General features: G+C 45.0%; 1 protein-coding gene across 2 annotated transcripts in view; it reads right to left on the reverse strand.

Moving 5' to 3' along the window:
* Positions 1-246: 246 nt before the first annotated feature.
* The window catches only part of RILPL2 (Rab interacting lysosomal protein like 2), a 19,087-nt gene continuing 7,569 nt past the window's right edge, over positions 247-11,764 (reverse strand). The window contains exons 3-4 of one of the 2 annotated variants that reach the window (XM_023739241.1): positions 6,276-6,386; positions 247-2,657 (exon numbers count right to left, since the gene is read on the reverse strand). In XM_023739241.1, the coding sequence (XP_023595009.1) occupies positions 2,627-2,657; positions 6,276-6,386 (142 nt within the window). In that variant the 3' untranslated portion in view covers positions 247-2,626. Of the gene's footprint in view, positions 2,658-6,271; positions 6,387-11,764 lie in introns of those variants that run through there. The other variant, XM_012558037.2, reaches the window with a different exon arrangement.

Consider the following 11,764-nt stretch of genomic DNA (forward strand, 5'->3'; position numbering starts at 1 on the left):
TCTTCATTCTCCCTTGCTCCCGAAGGGGTGAGACCAGTGGACTATATTAGATGGCCGCTCACAGGCTTTTGAGACCCCAGACGCTATGCGCCAAAGTAGAATGTAGAACATTTTCTTTATAAGAACTATGTTACGTCAGTTAAGCTAGATGTTCCCCGAGACCGTGGTCCCCACAACCCTCAGCCCAGTAATTTGGTCCCTCGGGGTCATATAGACGATGTTTTAAAGGAGCACAGTACTCATGGGTGTTATTATTTTTTTTGGCTAATCTGTTATTTAGCTACATGGTGACCTTGGGTTAGTTTCGATTCAAGGTTTGAAGAGTATCTCATGGCAGTCGTCTCGGGGAGTCCTGCAGTCTCAACCAGCCCAGTAGGTCTGGTTTTTTTGTGTTAAGAATTTGAAATTCTGGTCCACATTTTTCTCTCATTCTATCAGTGATCATCTCTGAGCATTTTTGCTGTAACCTTTCTGAGTCCGAGGGCACCAGAGCCACCAGGGCCGTCTTAAGCTGACATTTCTTTCTCAGTGGGTCTTCTCGCCATATCTGTCCCCACACGGGGCAGATAAGCAGTTATACAGGGTGATCGCCCAGTCTGGAAACAGGTGATACCAGTATACAGTAATACTATGTCTATCTCTAGGCTTGATGGCCACCCTGTAGATGGGGAAGCTGAGGCAGGAATGGCTCCGGTGTAGGGAGGCCTGCGGCCATGGTCAGTGTCTAGGATATAAGGCAGGGCTGGTGCCCTGGAGGATCGAGACCACACCTCCATTCCAAACATCAGTCCCAGGAGCTGACCCCCCACCTTCCAGAACTCTCTACTCTGTGATCTTGCTGCCCCTTGGTACCGTTCTTGTGTATGCTTCTCAAGTTGGACCACATGGCTCTGCTTCCCAAGCTGGCTCTCACCTCCAAGGTACAGAAACTCTTTTTCCCGCCTTGTAAGAGAGGAGCACCCATCAGGGTTGCAGGCTCCTCCAGTGTCATAGAAACAAGAGCCCCTGTCTAATGGCCCTGTCAGGTGTTCTGGGCCAGACCTGTCAACACTGCTGACCTTTCCTGGAAGGTGGACTGGTTAAAACCTGGATTGTGGCGTTTGTACCTGGGCTCAAGTCCTATTTCTACCACATTCTAACCCGGGAACCTTGAGCAAGTCCCTTAATCCTGCTATGCGTTGGTTTCCCTGTGTGCATAACAAGAATAATGATGTCACCTCATAGGGTGATGGTGAGACAATATGTATAAGGTGCTAAGAATGGCACTTGGCAAGGCAGGCAGGAAAGTGTTGTCATGATTACGATTATGTTTCACAAATAATGTGCCCACACACGATACGCATAGCGCGCTCAGGAAAATGACGTGGATTGGCCAAAAACGTGCGACGCATGTGTTATCTGCATAAAAATACGATGTTATTATTACTACTCTGACCCAGCCTCAGAGTCAGGCCTGCGTTTGAATCCTGGCCAGTCACTTCCTTGCTGCGGGACCTCCTGTAAGGCACTTTAACCCTTCTGAGTCTCGGTTGCTGAGATTATAAACTGGGGATTAGTACCAGTCCCCATCCTACTGAGTTGTTATGAAGAATAAATGAGGAAGTCCATGGAGCAGGCATAAAACATTCAGGAAGCCGATAATTTACTAAGAAGGCAGGCTCTCGGAAGGTGTTCAGCACGATCACTAGCTGCTCTGCAAAATGCAGCCCCCGCTCTGTCCGTATTTCATCGATTCCTAGATGTACATTTTCCCCACATCTGACCACCTCTGAAATCAGGATGTCTTAAAAATCAATGGTGTCTTATTAAAGTTCTAATTTGCTGCATTTTTTTTCTCGCATAAAACCAAACCAAAACCAAACCCGCTGCCTTTGAGTCAATTCTGATTCATAGTGACCCTATAGGATAGGGTAGAACTGCCCCACAGGGTTTCCAAGGAGTGGCTGGTGGGTTTGAACTGCTGACGTTTTGGTTAGCAGCTGAGCTCTTAACCACTGTGCCACCAGGGTTCACAAAGTTAGTGGTGCAGCATTTAGACTGAGTGGAATGTGGTTTGTATGTATAAACCATCTCAACTGTAAGAGAGCTCTCTAAAGCAGTTCCAGAAAGTATAAATCATTTTACTTTAATACAAAATCATGTAAAGAAAGTCACGTTAGCGAAATCAAATATTCACTAAATATCAGTGAAGTCACCATGGGAATGTCAACATCCTATTTTCCTGCTTTATTTTCTCCTTTCTCGCTTTTGGCTGATGCCTTTTGCTGCTTCACTTTAGAGATCAAGGTCACCTGCGGGACTGGGTTAGTGGGACGCACGTCAGCACTCTGGAGACCCCCATAGGCAGGTGAAGTGGAGATAGGAGATGAGTCTCATTGCACTTTCCTCTTGCTTTTGAGATTTCTTTGGGCTTCTTCACCTGCCCTGGTCATACCTTCAGAGGGCGTACCAGTTCTGTGGCCAGGCAAGAAAATAATTCCAGGAGGAACCTCATCTCCTTCCTCCTCAGGCTGCTTTGAGGAGGAAGCAAACGAGCAGGCTCAGTGTTTGTGTGTGGTACAGAGAGATGAATTCTGAAGTCTTCTTGGTGGGTTGTCTTCTCAAGTCTGACAGTCGCTGCCTTAGTCTATGTCTGCTTCCCTGACCGGAAAAAGAACCTGGGTGGAGAGAGAGGAGGGTTAGAGTAAGCAGAGGGAATAACACAAGGGGTCCAGAAACCTCTGGAAAATCTGCAAGCAGCTCTTGCAAGTGAATGACTCAAAAGTTTACTGAAGGCTTATTATGTGGAGATGCTGGGTGGTACAGGTGTTTAAACGTTTGGCTGCTGACCGAAAGGTTGGAGGTCTGAGTCTACCCAGAGATGCCCTGGAAGAAAGGCCTGGTGATCTACTTCCAAAAAATCAGCGATTGAAACCCCTACAGAGTGCAGTTCTACTGTGACACACATGGGGGCGCCATGCATCAGGGTCAACGGCAACGGGTTCCTAAAAGACAAGTGTCATATTCTTTTCATCTGCTTGGTAAGGCATTCATCCCAATCCACATCATGAAATGTTTTGGTGGTTATTAAAGCATGCCCTGTATTTGGGTAAAAACAGAATCCAACAAATTATAATCCACAAGGCAAAAAACAAAACAAAAAAAACCCTACAGAGCACAGTTCTACTCTGACCCAGTGGGGTTGCCACAAGTCAGAATCGAGAGCAACTTGTTTTGGTGGTTTTACTATGGGCCGGGCACAGTCCCAGGTGCTTCCCATCTATTGACTAATTTCATGCTCATAACAAACCCAAGAGTACTAGCCAAGAGATGTTCAGTTCAAACCCACCTAGAGGTGCCCCAGAAGACAGGCCTGGCAATCTGCTTCGGAAAGGTCACAGCCTGGAAAACCCCAAGGAGCAGATCTACTCTACACACACGGGATCGCCATGAATTGGAATCGACTCAGCAGCAACTAACAACGAGAACAAACCCCATGAGGTAAGTGTGGTTAATATCCCTATTTTACAGATGAGCATACTGAGGTTCTGTGAGTTAAGAGGCCCAAGTCACGCAATAAGTTGTGGAATCAGATCTAGACTGAAAGAGCTATACTGACAGATGGTGTCAGACACCATGGCCCGAGTCACCTGAGCGTCCCCAGCAGCTGTGCTAAGAGAGGCTGGGGCTGGGCAGACCTGCAAAGGGCATCCCAGTGTGGCCATTATTATTGTTGTAACTCCTCTGACCCAGCCTCAGCGTCAGGCCTGTGTGTGCACCCTGGCCCGTCACTTCTAGCTATGTGACCTTGTGTGAGACACTGTGACCTTTCTGTGTCTATACACTGGGGATTAGAACCCGTCTCCTCCCTGTGGCCTGTGACCAGTGTGTTTGGATGCAGGCATTAGGACCCTGCTCAGCTCTTCACCCCTGAACCTGCACTCCTACCCCAGAGATCCTTGTCTCAGAAAATGATATCACCCCCTACCCAATCATTCCAGCCAGAAATCTGGGAACTGTCCCTGGCTCCTTCCCATCATCTGCCATATTTTGGTCATCACATTCCATCCACTCCCCTCCCAAATATGTAATATGTTCCTAATCCCACCACTTCTCACCCTGCCCCCAGTCGAAGCCACCATGATGAGCACAAGCCTCTATTGTTGTGTGCTGAGTCAATTTGGACTCATAGCGACCCTACAGGACAGAGTAGAACTGGCCCCATACGGTTTTCTAGGCTGTAGTCTTTATGGGAGCAGATCACCAGGTCTTTTTTCCCACGGAGCCGATGGTGGGTTCGAACCGCCAACTTTTCGGTTAACCACTACGCGTTAACTTTGCACATTCACATGGCAGCCGCAAGGACTGCCTTGACCTAGGGTTGACCACGTCATTTCTCGGCTTAAACCCTCTCGTGCTCCTCACTGTCCTCAGTGTCATGGATTGAACTGTGCCCCCCAAAAGTATGTGTTAACTTGGCTACACCATGATTTCCAGTACTGTGTGGTTGTTCCTCCATTTTATGATTTGATGTAATTTGCCTATGAGTTGTAAATCCTAATCTCTGCCTGTGGTTAATGAGGCAAGATTAGGTTATGTTAAAGAGGATTAGGGTGGGATGCAACATCCTTACTCAGTTCACTGTCTTGATCCAATGTAAGGGGAGTTTAAGGGTGTGGCCTGCAACACCTTTTATCCTACAAGAGATAAAAGGAGAGAGAAGCCAGCAGAAGAGAGGGATCTCCTAGCACCAAAAAAGAAGAACAGGGAGTGGAGCGCATCCTTTGGACCTTCCTAGACCCAAGGGAAGATTGATGCCAAGACACATGGAGATTTCCAAGGAACACCAGGCCCCCAGATGTTGAAAGGAGACAAGGACCTTCCCCCAGAGCCAACAAAGAGAGAAAGCCTTCTCCCAGAGCTGCTGCCCTGAATTCTGACTTCTAGCCTCCTAAACTGGGAGCAAATAAATCTGTGTTCATTAAAGCCACCCACTTGTGGTATTGCTGTTAGAGCAGCACTAGATAACTAAGACACTCAGGATAAAGACAAAAGTCCTCCTTATCATGACCTCCTCCTTTAGATAGCCACGCACACACTCATTACTTCATTCCATTAGTTCAATAAGCATATCTCACCATGAAACCCTTGCCTCACACTCATTAAACACGTGTCCTCAGCTGTGCACAGAACATTTTATTTTTGCCTTATTAGTCTCAAAGTCCACTTAAGTGACCTAAAGAACTCCCAGGAAGGAGGCAGAAAGAAAATAGTTGTTTATACCTCCTGAAAGCCTCACTTACAATGAGATATTTGGCCAGTGAGAGTCCTAAATAAACACCATCAGGTCCTACCTACACCTTCATTATCTTACCCCAGAAGACCCCTTCCTGGGAAAGAAACACCCCTATTCACTCAGCTTTGATTCTGTCCCCTCCAACTCTTCTCCCCGCAGCAGACATCTAACTTGTTGCTTCTAAAGCCACCATAATACTTCCTCTCCCAGTGACGGACTCTAGGGTGCCTTCAGCATTCCACTGCTGTAAACAAGGCTGCAATGAACACCTTCATGCTGGTCTGTGTCCTCTTACGGACCTGTGTGGGAATTTCCTAGAGCCATAATCTTAGAGAGGTTTAGACTACAGCAAAGGGAGTCAAAGTATTGTATGCCCCCATGTGTCTCAGAGTAGAACAATACTCCACAGTGTTTTCAATGGCTGCTTGCTCTGAAGTAAATCACCAGGCCTTTCTTCCAAGGCACATCTGCGTGGACCTAAACTTCCAATCTTTCCGTTAGCAGCCAAAGTTGAAGGTAAAAGGGGTATGATGAATAAGACCCCTTAAGCCTCGACAATTATTGTTATTATGTTATTCTTGTTGTTGGCATATTATTTTTTTGGTATTATATCACCGGGAGACAGAGTATAGAATCTGGAGTCACACTGCCTTGGGTTCAAATCCTAACGTCGCTATTTACTATCTGTCTGACCTTGGGCAAATTACTTTACTTTTTGGTGTCTGTTTTCCCATCTGTAAAATGGGGATAATAATAGTACCTCCCTCTTAGGGTCGTTGTGATGATGAAACGAGTTAGAATATGTCAAGTGTTTGGACTACTTGACGCATGCAGTCTGGCAGATGTTACAGTACACTGGCATTGAGTTTCATATCTGCTGCAGCAACACCACCAGGATAGAGGAGGGCCTCCCCGCCCAGGCAGCTGGCCAGCCCCTTGTCACACCCACCCCTTTCCTTTAGCAATTATTTACTGGAAATGGGGCAGACAGGTGACTTACAGCTTCTTTATGATCGTCTTCTCGTTGTTACAGCTGGCATTGCTGGTCCTGGCAACCAAGGCATCTTTTTCTCTTCTTCTTCCTGGGTCTTCTCTTGGTGGAATCAGGCCACTGGCAAAAAAAAAAAAAAAAAAAAGAGGCAAATAAATGGGTGGTTTCACTGCAAACCTCTGATCTGTGCAGCTCTGGAAGTGAAGAGTCTTAATAATTATTGTTATAGTAATACAATGATTAAGAGCTCTAGAGACAGAGAAACCAGCAAATACTGAGAATTCCTTCCATCTGTCCAATCTTGATATCTCTTCTTTCTTTCTCTTATCTAATTGCATTGGCTAGTACTTCAAGCTCCCCCACTTGCTATGTATAAAATGAAAAACAAACAAACCTGTTGTCACTGAGTCAATTCCAACTCATAGCGACTCTATAGTATACTCTATGTATATAACCATGGATAGAGTCTTTAAATTCTTAAGCCTTGGTTTCTTCATTTGTAAAATGAAGCACTAACCAATTCAATTCAACAGGCCCCTTAAACCCTGAGGAGTCCCTGGGTGATGAAACAATTAACACTCTCACCTGCTTACCAAAAGGCTGGAGATTGAGTCCACCTAGAGATACCTAGCAATCTACTTCTGAAAAATTAGCCATTGAAAACCCTACAGAGCACAGTTCTACTCTGACACACATGGGGTCGCCATGAGTTGGACTCAACTTCAGGGCAGTTAAAACTTGAGCCTAGGAAGCCAAATGGCACTACTTCTGCCCTATTCCATTGGCCAAAGCAAGTCACAGAGACAGCCCAGAATCAAGTAGAGGGAAAACAGAGTCGCCCTTAATGAAAGGAGTGGCAAAGGCTCATTGCAGAAGGCATGCAGGATGGAAAATGTCATGGTGGCCATCTTTGGAAACAACCTACCATATCTCCCTTCTATTACAAACTGTCATTAGTATGAACTTAGGCCTCCAAATTGATACAGTTGCTAAGAGAACATCTCAGTTGACATGCTGGCTTCTCCAGAATATATACAATGCTAGATACTAAATAGGATCCTTCTGTATTTTGGCCTGTACCACATGGGAAGTGCACATCTGTTGTTCTCTGGGAATTCAAAATTGGAAATAAAGCATGTTGCTGTATTCACTAACCAGCTGCTCTCAGCATCAGCAGTTTAGCTGTTCTTCCTTTTAACCACCTACGTCTGAAGTAAGGAGCCCTGGAGGTACAGTGGTTTAGTGCTCAGCTGCTACCCGGAAGTTCGAACCCACAAGCCGCTCCGTGGGAGAAAAGATCTGACAATTTGCTCCAATAAAGATCACAGCCTAGGAAACCCTATGGGGCAGTTCTGCTCTGTACTATAGGGTCACTATGAGTTGGAATCAACTCAACGGCAATGGGTATGTCTGAAGTACTTACTCAATGAGATGCAGACAGGTCTTTCCATTAACATGGTTCCAACCTCAGCAAAAGGGAGACCATGACTGAATTCCTGTTGGCAGAACTCAGCCCTTCTGAATTTGGCTTCTTAGAATAGTTTTAATTTACTGCTGCTGTCTTAAAGATGTTACATCTAAAGAAGATCACTTGAGCTTTCTTTCTTTTTTTTTTTTTAAATCAGAGTATCTTCTCATTTACAAACTTTCAGTGTCCATGCGTGGCAGCTAATTAAAAGCAAAGACTCCGATGACAGGCTGTGAGGTCACATTCCACTGTTGCCACCACTGGTGGGACTTCGAGTAGGTAGCTAACTTCTCTGAACCTCAGATTATTATTGGGTTAGTGTGGGGATATATGCCATTTAAACATGGCTGCACTATTGTCAACTGCAGCCCCCACAGGCCTCTATGCTGCACAGCATGTTGAGACTTGTCTCCAATATGTTGAGACTTGTCACGATTTGTTTTCCCAAACCTATTGTCCCTTTACGGATTGGCTTGTTTACCTGAATTCCTTCTCCCTTGCCCACACCCAAAGCCCATTGTTTTGTTAATTGCTTTATTGCTTGCGGTACTGACTATAAAATAAACTCCTGGGACTGAAGCCAGGTCGACTCCTCAGAGTGACCCTCCTGGCCCCACTTCTCTGTAAGAGTTGTGCAGTTGGTTACTGTCTTCGCCGTCCCGATTACCGTCGCCGCTGCGACAGATGGTGCCCCGTGTGAGGGGCTGCGACAGATGGTGCCCCGTGTGAGGAAGCTTCTAAGAGAAAGAAGAGAGACCGTAGATCCTCGCACTCCAATCCCTCCAGAAAGCGGTAAGTATAGGGCGCGCGTCCATTTCAGGCTAGGATTCATAGCCCGAGAGTGGCGAGGCTTTCCGGAGGCCTTTCCGAACGCTCTCAATTCAGGCTGGGTTTTACAGCTCAAGGGCGGCAGGGCTTTCCCGAACGCTCCCAAGGGATTTAGGCTTCAGGCCAGGAGCTTTCCTATCATTCTTTTCTTCATTTTTCCGTTTCCTCCTCGCTATGGGGAATTCTCTTTCTCCTGAGCAGCGTCAACACAAAACCCAGTTGTTGGGATTGTTAAAGGCCTCTAAGCTTAAGGTGCCAGAAAAAGCTCCCTTTACGTTTAACTTTTTATCGGTTGCCAAAGATGGTCGTACTGCTACAGAACGACATTTTATCCCCCCTGACACCCGACCTCGCCCACAGGTCCTCTATAAAGATCCTCAAAATCCCTCTGTCTGGCAAGGACCTGTAGAACTATTAACCTGGGGGCGAGGGTATGCGGCTGTTTTGTCTCCTACAGGCCCACTTTGGATTCCTGCTCGACTAGTGAAACCATATCATGACCCAACAACTGTGGCTCCTGCATCAAACACTGATCCAGAAACAGAAAAGGAAGAATGAATGGCTGAGTCTTGCTGTGCCGGTGGCATGGGGGGGTCTGGAAGCCTCTTTCTCCAGGGCTGAAGAAACATTCTTAACTACCGGTACTCTCTTTACATTTACTAAATCTCAGGTGTATATTTTTGTCTTCCTTTTCCAAATATTAACAGCTTCTGCTTCAACCACTTATTGGGCTCATGTTCTTAATCCTCCTGTTTTCCATCCAGTCACATGGGAAGAGCCAGAGCCCCCTCTTTCCTCTAATGATACCTCTTACAGGAGGACAATATTTAGCTTATTTTAAGCCACTCATTAAGTCTTCTGAAGAAGGTTGGTTTGTATTATCAACAAATTGGATACTTTATGCTGATGCCCTTCCTTTATGCTTTACTACCCAACCTCACACTACTTCTGTGTGTGTACCTATATTAGAACAATGGTATATGAATCATATCTACTATAACGACACCTATCGTATACCAGTCTATTCTAAACAAATTTTTATTAAAGCTATAGGTGTTAACGGCACTTTCAGTAATAACAGTGCCTTTATTACCCATTCACCCCCTTCTATTCCTGTCTGTCAACATCCCCAACTATCTCTTACAGACCCTATTGATAATACCTGGGTTACCTGCAGAACTACTAATTTCTCGTCTTATTCTCTCCCTTTCAACATTTCCTTAGATAATTGGGGTCCTCATGGTTTAATTTTATTACCAAATCTTTCTACCTGGCAATGGGCAACTCCATATCATTATCTAGGACACTGTCAATCCTGGAACCCCGGCTTAGCCGGACCCATTCTTCGTTTACGCTACCCAGGTGGGCAATTTTCTCCTTTAAAGATTTTTTCATGGCGATTGGGACTCCCCTTCTTTGAGAGAACTCTCCGTTCAGGGGACTTTCTCAGGGGGACAAAAAATGCCAAAAACCCACTCCCAAAATTACGATGGACCCTTCATGATCATAATGATTCTGTACTTATATGTACATCCAGACCATACATTTTTGCTATAACCTCTAACCCTCCAGATATTATTAAAATAAATACCTCTTTTCAATTAACTTTATCCAGTGGCTCTACATGGATTACACCATGTTTTTATCTAGACAAAATGTCTCTACTCTTAATATCAGTTCTGTATTTGTTCTCCGCCAAAGAAGCCACCTTTGGCTACCTGTTAACCTTACACGCCCCTGGCAAGATAGTTCCCCTCTTGCTCAGGTTGTTAACGCATTACAGAAAATGCGGACTAAAAGATTCTTGGGAATCCTTATCGCTTCTATTATTACAGCCACTGCTATTGCCGCTACGGCTACTGCCGCCGTGGCTCTTTCTCAATCCATTCAAACCGCCCAACAGTTTTGCCCAACAGTTTAACACTTATATGCAAAATGTTACTTCTGAAATGCAAACTATGGTACATATTGATCAAGAGATCCTCAAGCGTCTGGGTGCTTTAGAAGCCTCAGTCCTTTGGCTTGGAGAACAGCAAGAAGCCCTATGGGAACATTCTCAATTAACCTGTGATGCTGAATACACTCGCTTCTGTGTTACAGCCCTTCCATATAATGAGTCCTGGAAGGATGTTAAAAATAATCTTTTGGCTAGCTTGCTTCTCCATTGAAAAGTGATATTCAAAAATTACAATTTCAATTACAGGAATAGCTCTTAAGATTACAATCAGAATCTAATAAAGCTACAATTAATATACTTAATGATTTTGCCTACTGGCTTAATCCCACACATTGGTTCTCCGGACTCAATCTCCGTGTCTGGATCCTTTTTGCTAGAGGATGTTTAATAGTTTTGTGCCTCTTTTTAGTAGTTATCGGCTGTCTCTACTCCCTGAGAGCCTCTCATCGCCAACAGAAGTCAGCCTTCCTCGCCTGGACCATTCGCTACCAGTTACATAAACAAGAGACAGGAAAGAAAAAGACCTCCTCTGAAGAAGGCCCTTCCTATGCTATTATTTTGATAATCAGTAATTACCTGTATTTTGTTAATCAGTAAGCTCCCAATGAAAATTTGTTACGTGTAAACTCCTCTATATTTTCTGCTTCTCCTAGTTAGATGCTTCTGTATAGATAGATTCCTAAGTTAGATGATTCCTTTCCAATCGATAGTGCATTTGTGTAAATCTATGTTTGTGTGATTGTTAATGAATCTTTGAGCCTTTATAAATCTTTAAACCTTCAAGAATAATAATTTCAGTGGATGTTAAAAGTTAGTGTTTACCTGACAAAATGAGAGTCAGAGGAAACCCATGGGTCCAACAATCAGGATATTACTCGTGCAGAGGATTATATTATCCTCATAAGATCATCCTCTATTGTCTTACACACCTAAAAGGCACATTGAGTCCACTCGCTCCGGCTATGCAATTGTTAAGAGCATCGCTCTTACTTAGTAACCTGGTGAAGAACCAGATGGTATCCGGTGGAAAACCAGCACCGTGAGTTTAAAGAGCCCGCTACACCGCCATCTAGGAGACTTAAGCCCAGGCATTAATAACCTGGTGAAGAACCAGATGGTCTCCGGTGGAAAACCAGCACTGTGAGTTTAAAGAGCCTGCTACGCCGCCATCTAGGAGACTTAAGCCCAGGCATTAAGTAATAACCTGGTGAAGAACCAGATGGTATCCGGTGGAAAACCAGCACC

This window comes from Trichechus manatus, unplaced genomic scaffold (assembly GCF_000243295.1).
Source record: "Trichechus manatus latirostris isolate Lorelei unplaced genomic scaffold, TriManLat1.0 scaffold00131, whole genome shotgun sequence".
Taxonomy (NCBI): Eukaryota; Metazoa; Chordata; class Mammalia; order Sirenia; family Trichechidae; genus Trichechus; species Trichechus manatus.